Source organism: Orcinus orca, chromosome 13 (genome assembly GCF_937001465.1).
Source record: "Orcinus orca chromosome 13, mOrcOrc1.1, whole genome shotgun sequence".
In the NCBI taxonomy this organism is placed as follows: domain Eukaryota; kingdom Metazoa; phylum Chordata; class Mammalia; order Artiodactyla; family Delphinidae; genus Orcinus; species Orcinus orca.
In genome coordinates this window covers 44,762,737-44,781,835 of record NC_064571.1, presented here as the reverse complement: position 1 = coordinate 44,781,835, position 19,099 = coordinate 44,762,737, and the positions used below count along the sequence as shown (strand labels likewise).

General features: G+C 44.7%; 1 protein-coding gene and 1 long non-coding RNA gene across 9 annotated transcripts in view; one reads left to right on the top strand and one right to left on the bottom strand.

Annotated features, from left to right (window-relative positions):
* LOC125960818 (uncharacterized) overlaps window positions 1–19,099 on the bottom strand; it is a 480,299-nt gene that overhangs the window by 238,358 nt on the left and 222,842 nt on the right. The window lies entirely within an intron of this gene.
* The window catches only part of CCDC85A (coiled-coil domain containing 85A), a 224,772-nt gene that overhangs the window by 25,145 nt on the left and 180,528 nt on the right, over window positions 1–19,099 (top strand). For all 8 annotated transcript variants that reach the window (XM_049695967.1, XM_033414229.2, XM_004284387.3 and 5 more), the window contains one exon: window positions 6,819–7,794. In XM_049695967.1, the coding sequence (XP_049551924.1) occupies window positions 6,819–7,794 (976 nt within the window). The remainder of the gene's footprint in view (window positions 1–6,818; window positions 7,795–19,099) is intronic.

Genomic DNA, 19,099 nt, shown 5'->3' with positions numbered 1-19,099 from the left:
AGGACCGGGTCTTCATTCCAGTAACCTCATTTAGGGAAGTACCTATCAGGCCAGATAAGAGCGGTTGCACCTCAAGTAAGAGTCTCCTTGTGGTCTAGATTCGTGACCTGGCATTAAAAGACTTTCCAGTCCACTTCCTTATCAAGTTCGGAAATGATGGGGGTTGGTTACTTTCTGATGCAGCCCCTTCTCCTCATTCCCATCATCCTGGGGCAGCCACATGGTGGCCCCTCCTAAGCCTCTGGCCAACTCTGAGGGGCAAGCCTTCTTCCTTCCCTTCCACATATCGGCTCAGAGCTTCCCTAGACACCATAGTGGTCCATAAATGTGGTTGACTGAATAAGTGATAGTACATTTCACTTTATTTTTTTATTAATTTTTATTAGGGTATAGTTGCTTTACAATGTTGTGTTAGTTTCTACTGCACAGCCAAATGGATCAGCCATACGTGCACATATATTCCCTCCCTTTTGGATTTCCCTCCCATTTAGAACACCACAGTGCATTAAGTAGAGTTTCCTCTATACAGTATGTTCCCATCAGTTGTCTATTTTATACATAGTATCAATAGTGAGACTTAGAGATCAAATGTATGGATACCAAGGGGGAAAAGGAAAGAGGTGGGGTGGGAGGAAATGGGAGATAACGATAGTACATTTAAAATTTATTTTCATTTAATTGGAAGGAAGGGATTTTCTTTCTTTCTTTTTTTTTTTTTTGCCTCTGTTGGTTTGGGACTCTCAGCTGAAGACTGTAAATTTAGGGTAATTAAGGCCATAACACTTTTCTTTCTTATGCCTCTTTCTGTGAGCTGCCTTTGAAATTGCATCTAAATATTTTCAAGGCTTTTAGGTGGTACTGTGGCTGTGGACATTGGGGAATGGGAGCATCGTTCTTTTCCTTTGAGGGGCCTGTGACTCTGTCCAAGCACTGGCTGACTTGTTTGTGTTTAAACATTTAGGAGGTAGTGCAGAGTGGGAAAGAGAAAGGTTTTGGAGTCTGACAATTTGGGTAGCTTGGGCAAATAACCTTTTTGAGCCTCTGTTTTCTCATCTGCTAAATGGGGATATTATTTCCACTTGAGGTGTGAAGGTTAAATGATACGTAGATGAAGAAACCCCAGTGAGGTTAAATAGCTTTCTTAAGGTCACACAGATATGAAATGTTCCAAATCAGCTGATTTTCTTTTCTTTTGGCTAGTTGACATTCTCTGGTTAGAATGTGTCATCCTAAAAGGGGTTGGAGAAAGGAGATTCCGGTTAGGGTGCTGCTGTTGAAAGGGATGGATTCCTGAGAACCATGTTCGTGCACTTCTGAGCATATACCAACACCCAGACTGCTCTGGCCTGGAATTTTCTGGGGGTGGGGGCGGGAATTGGGGGCAATTCAATCTCTATGGATTTTTTATCTGCAGCACATTAATTTTCTTCCTCGCTCACCAACACACCAATTCCCCATCCTGCAATGATGGAAAAATAACAAATTAAAACAATTCTTTAACCACAGTTATAGTACTTGAGAATCTTATGTATGAAATTTGGGATGATATGAATTTCGGGTGATTATGGATTTAATCTTTTAAAAGCCCCCTTTAGACAGATGGGCAACATCTAGTAGCCTGCTGCAGTGTTAAAAAAGACACTGTTTTGAAAAAGACGGCCCAAGTCTTAAAGTGATAGATTTGAAAAAACTAGCTCACAAGGTTATTATCAAGCTGGTTGCTTAGCTGTTCATTAGAAGGCAGAGGAAATAGCTCATAATTGGAGAGTAAATAATATTTGCAAGAATAATAACAGAAAAAAAGGAACTGTGATAAAGCTGAATGGGCTAATACACACCCCTTCTACCCCAACTGGAGTTCTGAGAAGTACAGTTGACACTTGAAAACACAGGTTTGAACTGCACAGGTCCACTTTTACAGGGATATTTTCACTACTAAATACTGCAGTGCTACTATCCGCTGGTGGTTGAATCCATGATTGTGGATCTGGTGTACGGAGGTCCGACTATAAGTTACATGGCTTTTCAACTTGGCCAAGTGTCAGCACCACTAATCCCCAGTTTGCTCAGGGGTCAACTGTATATATTTCACTCCATTTGGGAAGGAGCCCATGGTGGCACAAGTCCTATTTACTTCCCAGTTCTGGAGAAAACAGGAATAGTTGTAGGATACTCAAAGGGGATATTTTCACATGGAAATTCAGTTAGATGAAGAAGAACATGACAAACTTTCTATGAAATGGGAGGATTAAGCTAAATGTGGAAGAATTTTTGAAGCCGAGAATGATTTTTCTTTTAACATCTTTTTTTTTTATTTTTGCGGTACGCGGGCCTCTCACTGTTGTGGCCTCTCCCGTTGCGGAGCACAGGCTCCGGATGCGCAGGCTCAGCGGCCATGGCTCACGGGCCTAGCCGCTTTGCGGCATGTGGGATTTTCCCAGACCGGGGCACGAACCCGTGTCCCCGGCATCGGCAGGCGGACTCTCAACCACTGCGCCACCAGGGAAGCCCTAACATCTTTATTGGAGTATAATTGCTTTACAATGGTGTGTTAGTTTCTGCATTATAACAAAGTGAATCAGCTCTACGTATACATATATCCCCATATCCCCTCCCTCTTGTGTCTCCCTCCCACCCTCCCTATCGCACCCCTCTAGGTGGTCACAAAGCACCAAGCTAATCTCCCTGTGCTATGCAGCTGCTTCCCCCTAGCTATCTGTTTTACATTTGGTAGTGTATATATGTCCATGCCACTCTCTCACTTTGTCCCAGATTACCCTTCCCCCTCCCCGTGTCCTCAAGTCCATTCTCTACATCTGCGTCTTTATTCCTGTCCTGCCCTTAGTTTCTTCAGAACCATTTTTTTAAAAATTCCATATATATGTGTTAGCATACGGTATTTGTTTTTCTCTTTCTGACTTACTTCACTCTGTATGATGGATTCTAGGTCCATCCACCTCACTACAAATAACAATTTCATTTCTTTTTATGGCTGAGTAATATCCCATTGTATATATGTGCCACATCTTCTTTATCCATTCATCTGTCGATGGACACTTTGCTTCCATGTCCTGGCTATTGTGCTGCAGTGAACATCGTGGTACATGACTCTTTTTGAATTATGGTTTTCTCAGGGTATATGCCCAGTAGTGGGATTGCTGGGTCATATGGTAGTTCCATTTTTAGTTTTTTAAGGAACCTCCATACTGTTCTCCATAGCGGCTGTATCAATTTACATTCCCACCAACAGTGCAAGAGGGTTCCCTTTTCTCCACACCCTCTCCAGCATTTATTGGTGTAGATTTTTTGATGATGGCCATTCTGACCAGTGTGAGGTGATACCACATTGTAGTTTTGATTTGCATTTCTCTAATGATTAGTGATGTTGAGTATCCTTTCATGTGTTTGTTGGCAATCTGTATATCTTCTTTGAAGAAATGTCTGGTTAGGTCTTCTGCCCATTTTTGGATTGGGTTGTTTGTTTTTTTGATATTGAGCTGCATGAGCTGTGAAGCTGAGAATGATTAATTTTGTTCAGCATTATTTTCTCAGAATATCCACAGCTTCTGATTTCCCATAAAGCACCAGTGTCAAGGAACAATTTATTCTCTTATTACTACAGACTCCAACACAGCAGGGCTAGCTGAAAACAACAATAAGAAATCTTTTCTCAGTAGCTAGAGCTGTATCCTGTTTTGGCCATTGGCCTAGTGCTTTAAAGGGCTGGTCAGTCCATAAACACATATTAAGCATTCATTGTATGCAACACACCAAGTCAAGTGTGTCAGTTATGCAAAGAAAGACATTGGAATGTACTCTGCCCTCCAGAAGCTAAGGTAATCTACATTAGAAAAGAAAGAAAGAAAGAAAAAGATGCCCAATGAGTGCTCTAAGGAGTGTGTCTTACAGGCATCCAGCAGTGAATGGGATACTTTGGTCATTCATTCAAGCCTGTAGCTGCTGCACACCAGATGCTGTTCTAGGGCTGGTGGAGTCTTATCAGAGCAATCTGTCCTCTTAGGTAAGTCTATAGAAGGCAGAAGATAGTATTTTCTAGTTGGAAAGTTAGACCTAATCAGGGTTCATAATTAGCTGGTTCACAATTAGAGGGAGCTAAAGGTAGAAAGGCAGGAAGAAAGCCTTGTAGGCCTGGCCCAAGGGTTTATTCATTTTCCTTGGCAAAGGGGAGGCAGTGGGGGTTTAGGGGCAGGAGAGACACTACCTGCAGGGAGAGTTTTTGATGATCAGTCTGGCCAGAGAGAGCTTGGATTGGAGTGAGCAAGGGAAGTTAGGGGTTCGGGTAGACCAAGGCAGGGAGGCCCGCTGGAGGCTTTTGGAAACAGCCGGGCCTGAGGTCAGAGAGTGGCACTGAGAAGCAAAAAGACTAGATGGGCATTAGACACAAGGATTGGTGAGGCTAAGAGTTAGAATTGAGCTGAAAACTAAGCGGCACAGAGCCTCTTTCTCCTCAGGCCTTGAGAATCACTCCCACTTTAGGCCTCATGACTGCCAGGAGATTCCAGCTTGGCAGATTCCAGGGTGGCAGCTGTTTTATGGTTTATTTCCTAGTCAATATCAGGGGGAAGTGTTGGAATCAACCTGAGTTTGGGAGAATCAAGTCCCCTCTCTGAGTACCTCTAGGTCTGGATTGGATGACAGTCACAAGACCAGAGATTTTCAGGCTTTGTGGAGTAAGGGAAATCTTAGGTAGCTGTCCCCTTTTCACCCCCCACCAAACTATGGTGCTTCAAGAAACAGCCACCCCCTTTACTATATGTGTGAATGGAGACTAAGTGGGGATTTCACAGTTAATTCTGAATTCCTTGGTTTCAGGTTTCTACAGTAGGATGCACAGCGGTGAACAGAAGAGACGGGTCTCCATTCTCATGACTCTGGTCTAGTGAGGATGGAGACTTGACTGATAGACTCAACCATATGTGATTAGAAGTTGTAATGCAACAGAGGGGAAGTGGAAGGGCTCCTCGCAGAGCATAGATTAGTGGTCAGGGATGGCTTCTATGGGGAAGTGCCGTAAAGTGAGAAACAAAGATTGTATAGAGGCTGGGGGAAGCTTTCCGAGTGAAAGAGCGGAAGGGCTTGTCCCTTGGGCCCTGAGGCCAGGCCAGCATGGGTGGGGCTCTGTGCATAATGGGGAGGGATGGTCTCACCTTGTCCACTGCCACCATGGGTAGCCACCACCATCATCTCCCTCTCCCTGGACTAACCTTGTAGCCTCCTACCTGGTCTTCCAGCTTCCACCTTATCCTGTCTCTCTCTCTTCCAGTCACCCGCCTCCTTCCATCCCCCAGCCGTCTATTTTCTGCACAGAATGATGGTGCAGAATGAATCACATCATGTCTAGTCCTCTATCCTCAGCTTGCCAACAGTCCAGAGTCTTCCTGTGGCTGGCAAGGCCTTCCTGTGGCTGATGAGGCCACATTATCTACCTAGCCCTGGTGCCCACCCACTTGCACCTCACCTCCCAGACCTCCTTCCCAGCGCTGCCCGCCCTTGCTCACTCCGCCTTAGGCCCACTGGCCTTGCTGCAACTTGAGCCACATCTGTCTTGGGGCTTTTACACTTGCCTTTCGCTCTGCCTGGGATCATCTTCCAGCAAATGTTTGCGCCTTTATTTCACCCAGGTCTTTGCTCAAATGTTTTCTTTCTCTGCAGAGGTGCCTTCTCTTAAAAGATAGTATTTTTTAGCCTGCTTTAGTCTTTTTCCCAGCACTTTTCACTCTATGACATTATGTTCTATACTTGCTTTTTTGTTAGTCTTCCCCACCAGAATGAAAGCCATAGGATGGCAAGGGCTTTGCTGCGTCCTCTGATCTGTCCCTAGCACCTGGACAGGTACCTGGCACATAATAGATGCTTACTAAATATTCATGAATGAATCACCGTTCATGCTGGAGAAGTAGGCCAGTTAAGAGGATTGGGGTCCTTTTGAGACTTAAAGGATTTTGCACTTTATCCTAAGGTCAGTGAGACCCTTTTAAGGGTTGAAGCATGGGAGTGATGAGGTAAATTTCAGAGGTAGAGTTCAGGAGACGTGTTTGGCTCGGAACTGGGAGGTGAGGGAGAAGGAGGTGCCAGGCATAACCACAGGTTCTTAAAAAGGGCGACAGGATGGGTGGAGGTGACATTTGCTGAGAGGTGCGATTTGGGGGGAGGGGGGGAGTTTGAATATCACACAAGAACCTGAGCTCCAGGTGAGCTGCCTGGGAGCCGTGCAGGGAGGATGGCAAGTAGGGTTGGATGGGCAGGACTGAAACGCCACCAGAGGACAGTTTGCTGCTCGCTCATGCAGGGGTTGGGGCTGCTTCTCCGGGTCGTGGGCTGAACACCTAGGCAGTGTTTGTCGTTTGCGCTGACGAAAGGCCTGTTGCCTCAGAGCTTGTTAAGCCTTTCACAGATCACAAGCAGCCATCTTTCTTCCTTGAAGGTGGGGCAGGGAGCCTACTGATTTCCTGTTAATGAACTAGCTGCTCCCTAAAGGCTGACTGGATGACCTTGGACAAGTGAAGCTTTGCGAGGTCCCGTTTCCCCGTCTGTAAAAGAACCATAATATCCCCTGAGGGTTTGGTGAGAAGTAGATGAGATAATGCAAGTAAAGCATGGGGCAGGGAGCAGAATCAATACCCATTATTGTTAATTTTTTGGACAGCTACACATCTGTAGCTTCCTCTCACCTTCTCCCTCCCTCCCCTATCATCACAGAGAATTCACCCATTCCAGGCTCCCTGGCTCCCAGAAGTATGAGCATGGTGTCGCCTCCCACGCATACCTGGCTTGAATGGCTGTGTGTCTCTTTTCAGGATATTAACCAGAAACTCCAGGAGGACAACCAGGAACTGAGGGACCTCTGCTGTTTCCTGGATGACGACCGGCAGAAGGGCAAGAGGGTGTCCCGGGAGTGGCAGAGACTGGGCCGCTACACGGCGGGGGTGATGCACAAGGAAGTGGCCTTATACCTGCAGAAGCTGAAGGAGCTGGAGGTGAAGCAGGAGGAGGTGGTGAAGGAGAACATGGAGCTCAAGGAGCTCTGCGTGCTGCTGGACGAGGAGAAGGGCGCGGGCTGCGCGGGCAGCCGCTGCTCCATTGACAGCCAGGCCAGCCTCTGCCAGCTTGCTGCCACCACGGCGCCCTACGTGCGGGACGTGGGCGACGGCAGCAGCACTTCCAGCACAGGCAGCACCGACAGCCCGGACCACAAGCATCACGCGAGCGGCGGCAGCCCGGAGCACCTGCAGAAGCCCCGGGCCGAGGGCAGCCCGGAGCACTCCAAGCACAGGAGCGCCAGCCCTGAGCATCTGCAGAAGCCCAGGGCCTCCGCGACCCCAGATCACCCCAAAGCCCTCAAAGGACCCAGCCCCGAGCACCACAAACCCTTGTGCAAGGGCAGCCCCGAACAGCAAAGGCACCCGCACGCGGGAAGCAGCCCCGAAACGCTGCCCAAGCACGTGCTGAGCGGGAGCCCGGAGCACTTACAGAAGCACAGGCCCGGGGGCAGCCCCGAGCACGCCAGGCACAGTGGAGGGAGCCCTGAGCATCTTCAGAAACACGCCGTCGGCGGGAGCCTGGAGCAGCTACCCAGAGCCCGGGGCACCAGCCCGGAGCACCTCAAACAGCAGTACGGGGGGAGCCCCGATCACAAACACGTGGGCGGAGGCAGCAGTGGCGGCGGCGGCGGCGGCGGCGGCAGCGGCGGTGGCAGCAGGGAGGGCACCCTCCGAAGGCAGGCGCAAGAGGATCTGTCACCCCATCACCGGAATGTCTACAGTGGCATGAACGGTGGGTCAGTACGTGCTGGGGAACCGCTTTGCTGGGGCCACTGGGTAGAGAGTTATGAATGATGCAAGGCTTTGCGGCCATGTTAGAAACTGCAGGCGCTAGGGCGGAGGCGGGTTGGGGAGAGGAACACACGTTTGCCCCCAAATCATGATGTGTGTGTCTCCCCCTCCATTTGTTCTATCTTATGCAGTTACCAGGGAGCCTGGAGAATATTGGGGAGGAGGGGGCAGGGGAAGGAGAGGAACGATAATTCCGTGGGACCCTGAGTAGTCAGGGTGAGATTTGTGGGCATTGAAGATAAAAATAGAACCAATCTAAGATTTCTCTATCTTGAACATTTTCCTGCTTGTGTGCAGTTTCCTACAAGGGCTCTCTTGGAACAGGTGACCAAAGGTTTTTGAGTCCAGCTAATAGCTTATGTGCAGAAAGAAATGAGTATTTATTATGAAAAACAATAACATTAAAAAATAACTAGGGTGTCCTTAAACAGGCTTGACGCTGGGTTGCCTGAATGCCTGTAAGTATGCCTTACTTTTCCTTGAGGATGTTCTCCATTGTGTTGGGGGCCTTAGCATGACTCTGTGACTTTCCTTTGCATCTGAAATGCATCAGATGGTTTCTTTCCCTTTTCTTAAATATCTTTATTGGAGTATAATTGCTTTACAATGGTGTGTTAGTTTCTGCTGTATAACAAAGTGAATCAGCTATACATATATCCCCATATCTCCTCCCTCTTGCGTCTCCCTCCCACCCTCCCTATCCCACCCCTCTAGGTGGTCACAAAGCACCGAGCTGATCTCCCTGTGCTATGCGGCTGCTTCCCACTAGCCATCTATTTTACGGTTGGTAGTGGATATATGTCAATGCTTGAGTAGCATGCCTTTTTACATGGCGAGTCATCTTTCTGGTTGTTTAAATATTCCCCTTTAAATGTACAGATGTGTTTGGACACTCCTTTGGTTTCCAAAGTGCAACATCCACTGCATTGGCTGAGGCAGCTCTAAACCGTTTGGAAGAGGTTTACTTTTCTGCATCTTTGTTATGAAACCACTTGAAACTCAAGAGAGGAAAAAAAAAAACTTAAAAGAATTGTGAGGGTCTTTTTTTATGTCAGCTGTGGCCGAGTTACAACTAAAACGATTGGTTTTATGAAGTGGGGTTTCTGCATCCAAAATATCTGGCGTTTTTCACTTTATTTGAAAGCTGCTCTGGAGGCTATGTGCAGTCAGCTCTGAGCAGTGCTGGAGGCCACCAATTTTAGCAGTGACACGAAGGGGTAAATTTTCAATATTGTAGTTGGGGATTTACCTGTTGGATTCCATTTCACCCTCATCGTTTTCTCGTAGTGCTGAAAATTGACTCCTGAAGCTTGGCTTCTAATACGTCCAATATTTTAAGCACAGATGGAACTAGAAAGAATGGGAAAGATCGGATGCTGTTGCTTTCTCTGTTACGTGCTGGGAGGTGAAAGCTGGGAGAAGCCAATTCACCTGTTGTGTTGAAGCCACCGGGCTGGCTGGGGCTTTTACTTTGTTGATGGCACCCTTCCCTCACTCCTTCCAGGAGATGCTGCCCTGATTGCTGTGGGCAGCCTCAGCTGTGCAGTTCTCACAAGAGATGAAAGTCATTTAAAAAGATATTTTGGTTGTGTTACTATCACAAGATGTGTCATCGGCCATGAAACTTGTCTTCAGGGGGTAATGTGTTAACAGGAAGGTAAAGTTAATGACTTTTCCACTTCTTGATTACTTTTTAATGAGCATGAGAAGTAAATGTGCACTATTTTGAGGAAACTTTTTATCTTGAACCAAAATAAAGATTACTTAAGGGCAGCTGGTTCACTTACAAAACAGTTCTTCTCCTTACAAAAAGGCTTACTTAAATAAAGAACTTCTCTAATTTAATGTGTGATTTAACTTATAAGAAGGGATTTTAGGTGCAATTTTTAAGCAATTCTTTGTATAAAGTAAGGTCTGTCTCTAGATAGGGATGGCGTTAATCATTGAATCTTATTGCCTGGGTTCAGATAAATTTCATGGTCAGGCAAATGGTTTTTTAAAATTTAACAATTTTATTCAGTTAAAAATTTGATGTAACATAGATGCATTGTTTAGAATGACACTGTAGTTTAATTCTTGTGTTTACTTCGGGTTTTCTCATTCTTAAGTGACATCTTCTGACAGTGGATATCCTCACCAAAGTGTATTTGTAGTCCATCTGCGCTGCATTTTTATTTCAATAATTAATTGGAAAATGAAGAGGCACGATGAGGTGTTTACGGATCATCAGCCTATAAACTTGGGCCCTGGTAGCTTGTGTTTATCCTGCTGTTACAAATTAATTTTTGATATGGATAGTGAGACATGATTTTTTCATATTTTTAAATCCCCACACACTTGGGTTGAATTATTGTCTTATAAACAGATAGGAAAACCAGCAGCAAGGTAAATCCCAAACTGCAAATTTGCTGAGTCATTTACAGAATCCTTCTGTGTGGGGTTGGTGTGAGAGGTGAGTGTTTTGGATGAGCCCTTGAATGTTTCTGCATTAACAAAAAGCAGGTGAAAGTTGTGAGGGGCTGTCTTGTGCGTTTTGGGAGGTGTAGCAGCATCCCGGGCTCTACCCATAAGCAACCCCCAGTTGTGACAATTAAAAATGTCTCCAGATGCTACCAAATGTTCCTGGGGTAGGGAGTGGGCAAAATGGACTCTGATTCAAGATCACTGCTCTAGAGCAGCGTTTTTCAGCTTGGCTGCAGGCTAAAATCACTGGGCTGACTTTGAAAAAACACTGGTGCCTGGATCCCACACTCAGATGCACATTGAATTGGTCTGGTACTGGGCCTGGGCACGTTGTAAAAAGAGCCCTTCAGGTGATTCTAATGAGCAGACCAGGTGGAAACCATTGGCCGAGGTGCGTGGTTGTTGGTTAAGATGGGCTGGTGTGAGGGAAGCTCTCAAACACCCAAGCGTCCTCCGAAGAAGAAAGTTCTTCCTTTCCTTTGCTGAACTCCAGGACTGAGAAGGACTGACGCCAGCAGGTACTGGAAAACGTCACCCCTCTCAACCCCAGACCAAGGCTATCTGATAATGTACTTCTTCAGGGGTATGGGTTGAAAATTTGAGTTTTTGGTGGGTGGGATTATTTGGTTAATTTGGGGAAACTCTGGCATATGAGTCATTTAAGACGACCTTTTCAAGCCTTCATATCCCGCTGGACAAAGAAGCACAGGAGTTTGTAACCTATTTCCAGTGGATGTTTTTGGTGAATGTAGATCACGCGGCACCTGCAATCCTAACGAATATTTCCCACAAGAGAACCTGCATTTCAAATCTCCCAGTTTATAGGTTTTACCTTGAGTTTTAAGACGTCTTGTTATTCTCTGTTAATGAGTAAACGAAAGACGCTGATAACACAAAAATGGCCTTGTCTGCTAGGGGTGAGATAACCTATGTGTGGAAGAGCCCGGCAGAGTTTCTCTGAAGCAAGGCTGTCTGTGAATTAAGTAGTGGTGCACTACGGCATGAGTGATTGCTCTCATAAATCTTTTATTTTGCTTAGAGAAAGTCAGACCATCACTTATGAATGAATTTGGACAATAGAAATTGAATGTCTCTTGGGAGAAAAATGTCAGCAGTTAACAGTTATGGAAATGCTACAGAACTGATTTTAACTGAGGTCCTCTGAGTGTATTTTCTGTTGTGTGAGCTGACACGTAGATGGTTAAAGAACTAGATAGTAGTTTTTGGTCTTCAAGCTTCAGTATGGTAATTTGGTAGCCTTATATTCACTTTGATAGGACATCAATTTTAAGACGTTTTGGAAAAATCAATCGATTGTACTATACCTGTTTGTGCAAAGCATGTTGCATTCATCATAAGAATACATTTTGATTTAATGACATAGAATGCTTAATGTTGAAAATATAGTTTGAGATATTGCAAAATATCTAAGAGGTGAACTATTATTGGAAAACCTAGATGGCTTAGAAAGGTAATTTCTAGTAGGATGTAAGGTTTTCAACTGCACTGGCAATAATAGCACAAAGCTATAAACATTCTTTAAATCTAGGGGACAATGTTAATCTTCTAAGGAGATTATCTCTATTATCTATATGCTGTGTGTGTGTATATATATTTCAGTAACTTTAATATTGCATGTGAACAGTGCCCACTATTCAGTTGATTCTGTTTAGCAAACAAATCTTCAAGTGCCTTGGAATTCAGTCACATAAGCCAGTTGATGCTGTGAAGCCAGAGGAATCCCATTCCCCTAATTATGGTTGAGCCCTTTAGACCCAGTTGAAATCAATTAAACATTTGCATTTGGGGATCCATTGCAGGTTTTCAGAAGATACACATAATAGAAAAAATACCATTGAGTTAGTAATGCCTTTATCTTTTCAACTGAAATAATTCAGAAAAAACCTAACTTAGAACAGAATTAGGGTGAGTATTCCATTTCGTCAGATAACTCATTTTCGCAAGTGTCAAGTGAGTACAGAAGCGGTGATTTGCTCTAAGCCTCTACGTTTACTCACAGTAATGATACCTTATTCTGGAGGCATCAGTGTAGTCAAGCTCCGCTGCTCAGAAATAAGAATGTGAAGCCAAACTTTGCAAAAGCTTGAAAACAAAGTTTTACTTGCATAGCACCATTGGGCCAGTGTGCTGCACTTTATGGACCTAGGCTCTAAAATTTCTCATTTTAGCCACTTCTGATGTTGAGAAACTCTGAAGCTAGATAGAACTGTGAGTCCCTACATTAAATGGCCCCAGGTGGCTTTTTTTTTTTTCCAGTATCTACTTTTAATAGATTTTCAGTCACTTCTAGTACCAGCATGCTTCTGCAATATTCCTTGCTGCCCTCACCTGGCCTGGCTTTAACATCATATCCTCATCGTTTCTAATTTCTGCTCTGCTCTTTCTAATGGATAATCTAATGTGATTATCCATTTCCCTTGGGAAAATGGATAATCACACTGATTAGAACTGTGTTGAAAATAAGAGTAAGTGACCTTGAAGTATCCTTCTATGAGTAAAGTGCATGAGCTTTTGCGCAAGGTACATGTGTCATGCATCTATTGGTTATTTGGGCTGAAAAAGTTTTTGCTTGTTTTCTGGGTCTTGACTATATTTCAGATAATTGAAGTATTTCTGTAATACAGGTGTCCCCTGCTTTACAAAAGTTTGCTTTACCAAGGACCTACCTTTGTACCTGTTTTCACTAACTGAAAGAAATCTAAAGCGGATTTTCAATTTTATGAAAAAGGTGAAAAGCAAAAAATAGCATTCAGCATTTGTTTTGCAGTGAACCCCTGTAGAGGCAGTAGATCCCCCGAGCAGGGAGAGTGGCACTGCCAAGTTCCTTCCCCGGGAACCACACTTAGCTTCAGGCCACCGTAGCTTTAAACTGTCTATGAGCACCTGTGCTTTATCTCGATTTCCTTTGTGCATCTGTTAGCCAGATGTGTCCTAAGGTAATTGCTGCTTCACTTTATCCCATTTCAGCTTACGAAAGGTTTCATAGGAACGCTCTCCTTCCGGTGCACTGGGGAACCTGTGTAACAACTCAGCTATTTTTGCTTCTTGGGTACTTTGGAACAATCAGGTTGGCCTTAATACTACTTTAATGCATAATGTTTATGGTAAGCTTTGTGTATATTTGAAGAAAAATACTTATTTTTGAATTTGATTCTGGGAGATGTTAAGAATAGTTTCATTTTCTGAAATGGGCTGATTTTCAAGGGTTCTAGGAAATTACAGATTCAGCATCGAGAGTAGGCCATGGGGCACTTGCGAATACAGACATGAAATCTCAGCTCTAGTTTATACGTCTCTAATCAAGTTACTGCTGTTCCTGACATAAACTGCCTTCTCTTTAGAGTGTCATTCAAGAGTTTCCAATAGAAAGAGTAGCTCCTCTTTCTGAGACCAGGGATTCTTCAACAGCAGAGAAGCAGAAGAGGTGTTTAGAAATGACAAAATGGCAGAGGAACAGTAGCTTGCTTTATCATCTTTATAAAGGCAATACTAGTTTGTCCTTAAGATAAGACAATGACTGGGTTATTCACACACAGTTGGGTCCTTTACAGTTTTCATGTAACAAAGAGTTAAATGTATTATAGAGCTACTGTACTTGAATCATTATGGAAGGGTACAAAAAGTCTTGGGATTTGGTCTTGGCCCTGGATTGAAATTAGGCACATATTCAATTACAGATAAACGAAAACTTCGGGAATGATATTTTAGTTTTTTCCTTTTTCAGATCCTTAGTTATTTAGTCCTTCTGTGGGCTTTTCTATGAGACAGGATATGTTATGGAGAAAGGTTGGGTTGGGTGATTGCTCTAAATCTGTATTTCAGTTATTTGCTTCTCTCTCACGTACTGAGTGTTCTTGTATGCATATTTCATCAATTATTAAATGCATTGAAGACATTGAATGACTTCATTTCAATTTCAGCTATATAAAGCAAAGTGGATCCTTACATTTAAAAATCTTGCAGACAAAATATTTATAGCCCCATTTTTGCCTACTGCTATGGTTGAGGGATAGAATGTTCTGGTTACCTTTTGATGATCAGAACTTCAAAGGCAGTCTCTGATGCTTCCTGAGTGAGTTGGTTTTTCTAGTCAGGTACATTCCTTCTTGATGATAAAGAAAGGTCTTCTGAAAGGTCTTCTCATCTTTCTTCCAATTACTGAGGGATCTTTTGGCTTTCAGGGGCAACCCCTGATCTGGATGGTGTGCAGCTACAGCTTCCTGAGCGTCCATAATTGCTAGTTGTTTCAAAAAGGTTAAAAAGCATGAATTGCATTTGGGTGCATTGGGGGGCATAGATACATGAGTATGTATATATTTATTTTATTTGGTTAATTGAGAATGTCTATTTTTTTATTTTATTTTATTATTTTTTATTTTTTTGCGGTACACGGGCCTCTCACTGCTGTAGCCTCTCCCGTTGCGGAGCACAGGCTCCGGACACGCAGGCTCAGCGGCCATGGCTCACGGGCCCAGCCGCTCTGCGGCATGTGGGATCTTCCCGGACCGGGGCACGAACCCGCGTCCCCGGCATCGGCAGGCGGACTCTCAACCACTGCGCCACCAGGGAAGCCCGAGAATGTCTATTTTAACGCTAAGAAATCAGGGCACTTTCAGTCATAACACTTGGAGCTGTAAAGTTCTCTACATTTTATGCACTTCAACCTTCCCATTTTCTGATTGAGAACATTGACTTCCAGAGATGTTCAGTGAATTACCCAAGGCCAATTGCCAGTTAGTAGAAGACTAGAGTCCTGCTGACTCCCAGGGCAAGGTGTCATTTTTATACAGAAGACATTTAATCTTCCAGACTTTCAAGGCACTTGATGTAGGGGTATTGTTAACAGTAAAGACCCTAAATGGAATAGGGACCCGGTCTTGCCCCATTCCTGCTGGAAATTCCAGAAAACCAGCGACCTGCAATGATGAGTGAGACAAGGTGCATGTCAGTAGACTCGGGCTTAGAGAGGTTCCAGAGAAGAGCTGGAGGTGCAGGAGGGGAGCTGGGATCTGTTGCCTGGGAGTCTCTCATTCGGTTAGACGGGGTCCACTTGTTCACAGCTGGATGATCAAGTCTTGAGATGCACTCTTGGTGGAAGGAGTATTCCTGCTCTTGGCCTGAGAGGCCAACAGCCTTCCTGCCCTTCTTCCTCCCACACGGACTCTCCCCACCGCAAGACCACACTCCTCCAGATAAACAGCCTTGTGACGATGGCTTGACCTTAGTCGCATTCTCACCCATCCGCTTGTCTTCATAGCCAAAAGGTTCTGTCTGGAGAAGTGTCAGCTTCTGGAGCACGAGAAACAGAAGGAAAGACCAGGAGCAAGGGGATGTGCCAGATGGCAACACCAACTGCTCTCAAGGAGTTGTGTTTTTTTAATAACTCAGCTTACTGCAAACAAAACTAATTAAGCCCGTTATTCTGATTTATGCTACTATAGGCAGAAGTAAAGTACACTTACGTTACACTTTTGATGGCATTTAAAAGGTCAGAATATCTGAGTTGCAAATTTCTGTTCCAAGCAGCCTGCTCTGTTTGAACCACTCTTGAGAATTCAAATTAACCGTGCTCATGAATTCAGCATCTTTTCGATTTTCCTGGACAGCAAGCGCCAGTTCACCCGTTCACCTAAACAGAGTAATCAGACCCTGAAAGACAAGTCATTTAGTCATATCTGCCGATGATGGATTCCATGTGACTCACAGGAAAGTGAGGTGAGAGTCAGCTTACGGGAAGGAGGAGAGAGAGTGAAAATAGCAGACAGAGGCTGTGTGAGGGGGATGCCATAAAGAATTTCAAAGGGTCTATCTATTTGGTAGTGCCCCTTGTTGCCAATGGGCACCTGTCTTATGTCGACTGGCAGGGCCAGCTGCCTCATTGTTACAGGGCCCAACCAGAATCGCCCTGGTTATGGAGCCGTCGGGGGAGAACTGGCTGAATTTAGCTGCTTATTGTACCTATGAGAGTACTTCGGAAGAGAGTACCTTTACAGTTATGATCAGTTAGGGGTCTAGACATAAACATTATCCAGGTGGTTTGCCATGAATAGCCCCTCAGTATAGTGACTTTCATGAGAAACAGTTAGGAACCAAGCTTTTCAAAATCTGTGGAAGAACAGGCTTGAAAATTGCTTATTTTTACAGTATCCCTTTAGCTCTTAAATGAAGACCGATACTTAGTCCTTCTTAACTCTCAAACTATATGCCACATGGTTTTCACCCTTAATTTATTTGGCTTTTTCCTGTTGCAATCTCAGAATTGCCCACTTCGGATTTTATTGGCCTAGCACTTGAATCTGTCCTTGATGGAAACGTTGTTCTTGCCAGAGTTCTGTACAGCCATGTGTACAACAGGCATTCATTGAAAAAAGAAAGCTAGGCTAGTACTATTACACCTATTCACAAGGCATAGCTAGTTATTTTTACATTTGTAGGTATCTGTGGAATTTCACCCGTATGTTAAAGTAATATGTAGATACCCATCCTTAAGTCGGCATATGGCCTCTAAGCTTCATTTATAGCTTTAAAACAATGAAACAATTTTATAAACATCCTTTAGCCAAATTCTGTTTTAATTGTGAGTAAAAGTGGTATTTATTTAACACGTATTTCAAAACAGTTAAAAAATAATCACATTTGTTTCATGGAGTTACAGTGTGTTGCCCTAACTTCATAAAGGGCATCATGGCACACTTGCCCAGCTGGACATTCGGGTACAGAATTGGCTCTGCCACTTTCGAGGTCATACTTTGCTGTGTGACCTTTAGCACACCACCCACTTCTGCAGGCAAAATAATTTATCCCTCAAGTAAGGGGCTTGGAATAGAGTTTTTCTAAGTCAGTAGTCTCAGAATTTGGATTTCACAGGTATATAAAACCTGAGAATAAATGTGGAATTGCCAACTTTTTACTTTTGTTAGGTATGGACTGTTAAATAATCATCTATTAACACCATCATTTCCTAAAACATCGTTTGAATATTTAGAAACAAAAAAATATGTATTTACTAAAGGGTAGTTTTTCTCCCTCACGTTGTGCTGATACAGCTCTATATCTCTAATAAACTTTTTTTGAATAATAACATACAGCCCAGGGTTCAGATTCCACAACGCAATGCAAAGTGCGTTTCTGTGTGTCCAGCATGTTTTGGGACTTAATTTTTTTTTTTTTTTTTTTTTGCGGTACGCGGGCCTCTCACTGCTGTGGCCTCTCCCGTTGCGGAGCACAGGCTCCGACGCGCAGGCTCAGTGGCCATGGCTCACGGGTCCAGCCGCTCCGCGGCATGTGGGATCCTCTCGGACCAGGGCACGAACCCGCGTCCCCTGCATCGGCAGGCAGACTCCCAACCACTGCGCCACCAGGGAAGCCCTGGGACTTAATTTTTATCCCAGACATCAGAGAAAATCTAGTTCCACACAGCTTGGCGTGTTGATAAACATAGAACCCGCAGTGTTCATTACACTTAGGCAGGGTCTGAACGAACCGATGGAAACCAGGAACCACAACCCACGTACCACTTCCAGCTTCTTGCCCCTCCTCTCACAAGGACAGCCTGGAGGTCTGATCAGCTTGGACTGGGGGCTCCTCTCCCTGCTTGCCACCCCACCTGCCTTCCTCCAGAGTTTGTGCAGCTGGGCCTGAGCTCCTAAGAGAGCAGTGAGGATGTTATCCGGGAGGGATTCTGGGCTCAGGTGGAGGGTTCATTGTGCATGGCACGACCTGAGAACCTTGGTGCTAAATGCTTCCCTGCACCACTGTGCTTTCTTGGGAACTTGTCGGGGTTGCAGCAGTTCACCTAGCGATGTCCAAGGAGACCCAGTCCCCTTTGACGTAGCCACAGTGATGATTGAACACCTCATGGGTGACAGGGGAGCTAAAGAGGCTATAGCGGAGGTGACTTGGGATTCGTGGAGTCCTGAAGTGTGATTTCTTCTGTTTGGGCAGGTCTCAGATGGCAGGCTCAGATGGGCTGGCCACGTGTGAAACGTGCATCCTGCATCTAGTTTCTTATTTTCCCCTGTCTCAGTGGGACAGTGCTCTGGAAAATCAGAGCGAAGGATTTTACTTTCGACTCCATTGCAGACTACATTTTCTCAAGTCTCTTTGCCACCTTTGTACCGAATGGGAGAGTATGGCTTATCAACTCAAGTTCGGTAGAGAGTAAGGCAGTGTCACCAGGCTGTTCGTGCACTTTTGTTATGTCCCATCCAACCAGATTTTGGTCATCTTTTCCAGGAACCTTGGGGCAGAAGAAGAGCCATTCTCTCCGTTCTTTGGCCCTTTAATCCTATAACTTGATAGCTTGAGCTTGAACGACTTTGGAGTGAGGCTCTTCAGTGAAACTGGGAGGGTACAGCACCATTAACCGAAGGGAAGGCACAATTTCCTTGTAAATCTTTGCCTTGACTCATCAGGCAGCCACGCATTCTAAACAACGTCGGGGATATTAGAGATTTATTACGACCAAGGCTAATCAGAGTGTGTCCTGAGATAAACAGCATAGTAAAACAAACATAAATGATAGTTGGGAGAAGCATCAGCTGGTAAAAGACTCAAGGGTGTAGGTGGTAGTAGAAAACAAAATTCTGCTTGTGTTTCACTTGCTTCGTATAAATGTCTGTACTGTCTCATGTAGATGAGTGACTATTGAGAATAATGTATAAACATACGTATTTATTCGGCAAGTGTTTGTGCGTCCCATGGGGGTGCAGCCTGGGGATACCCTCTATAAGGTAGAGCAGAAAAGTGAGCCACAGGCCCTT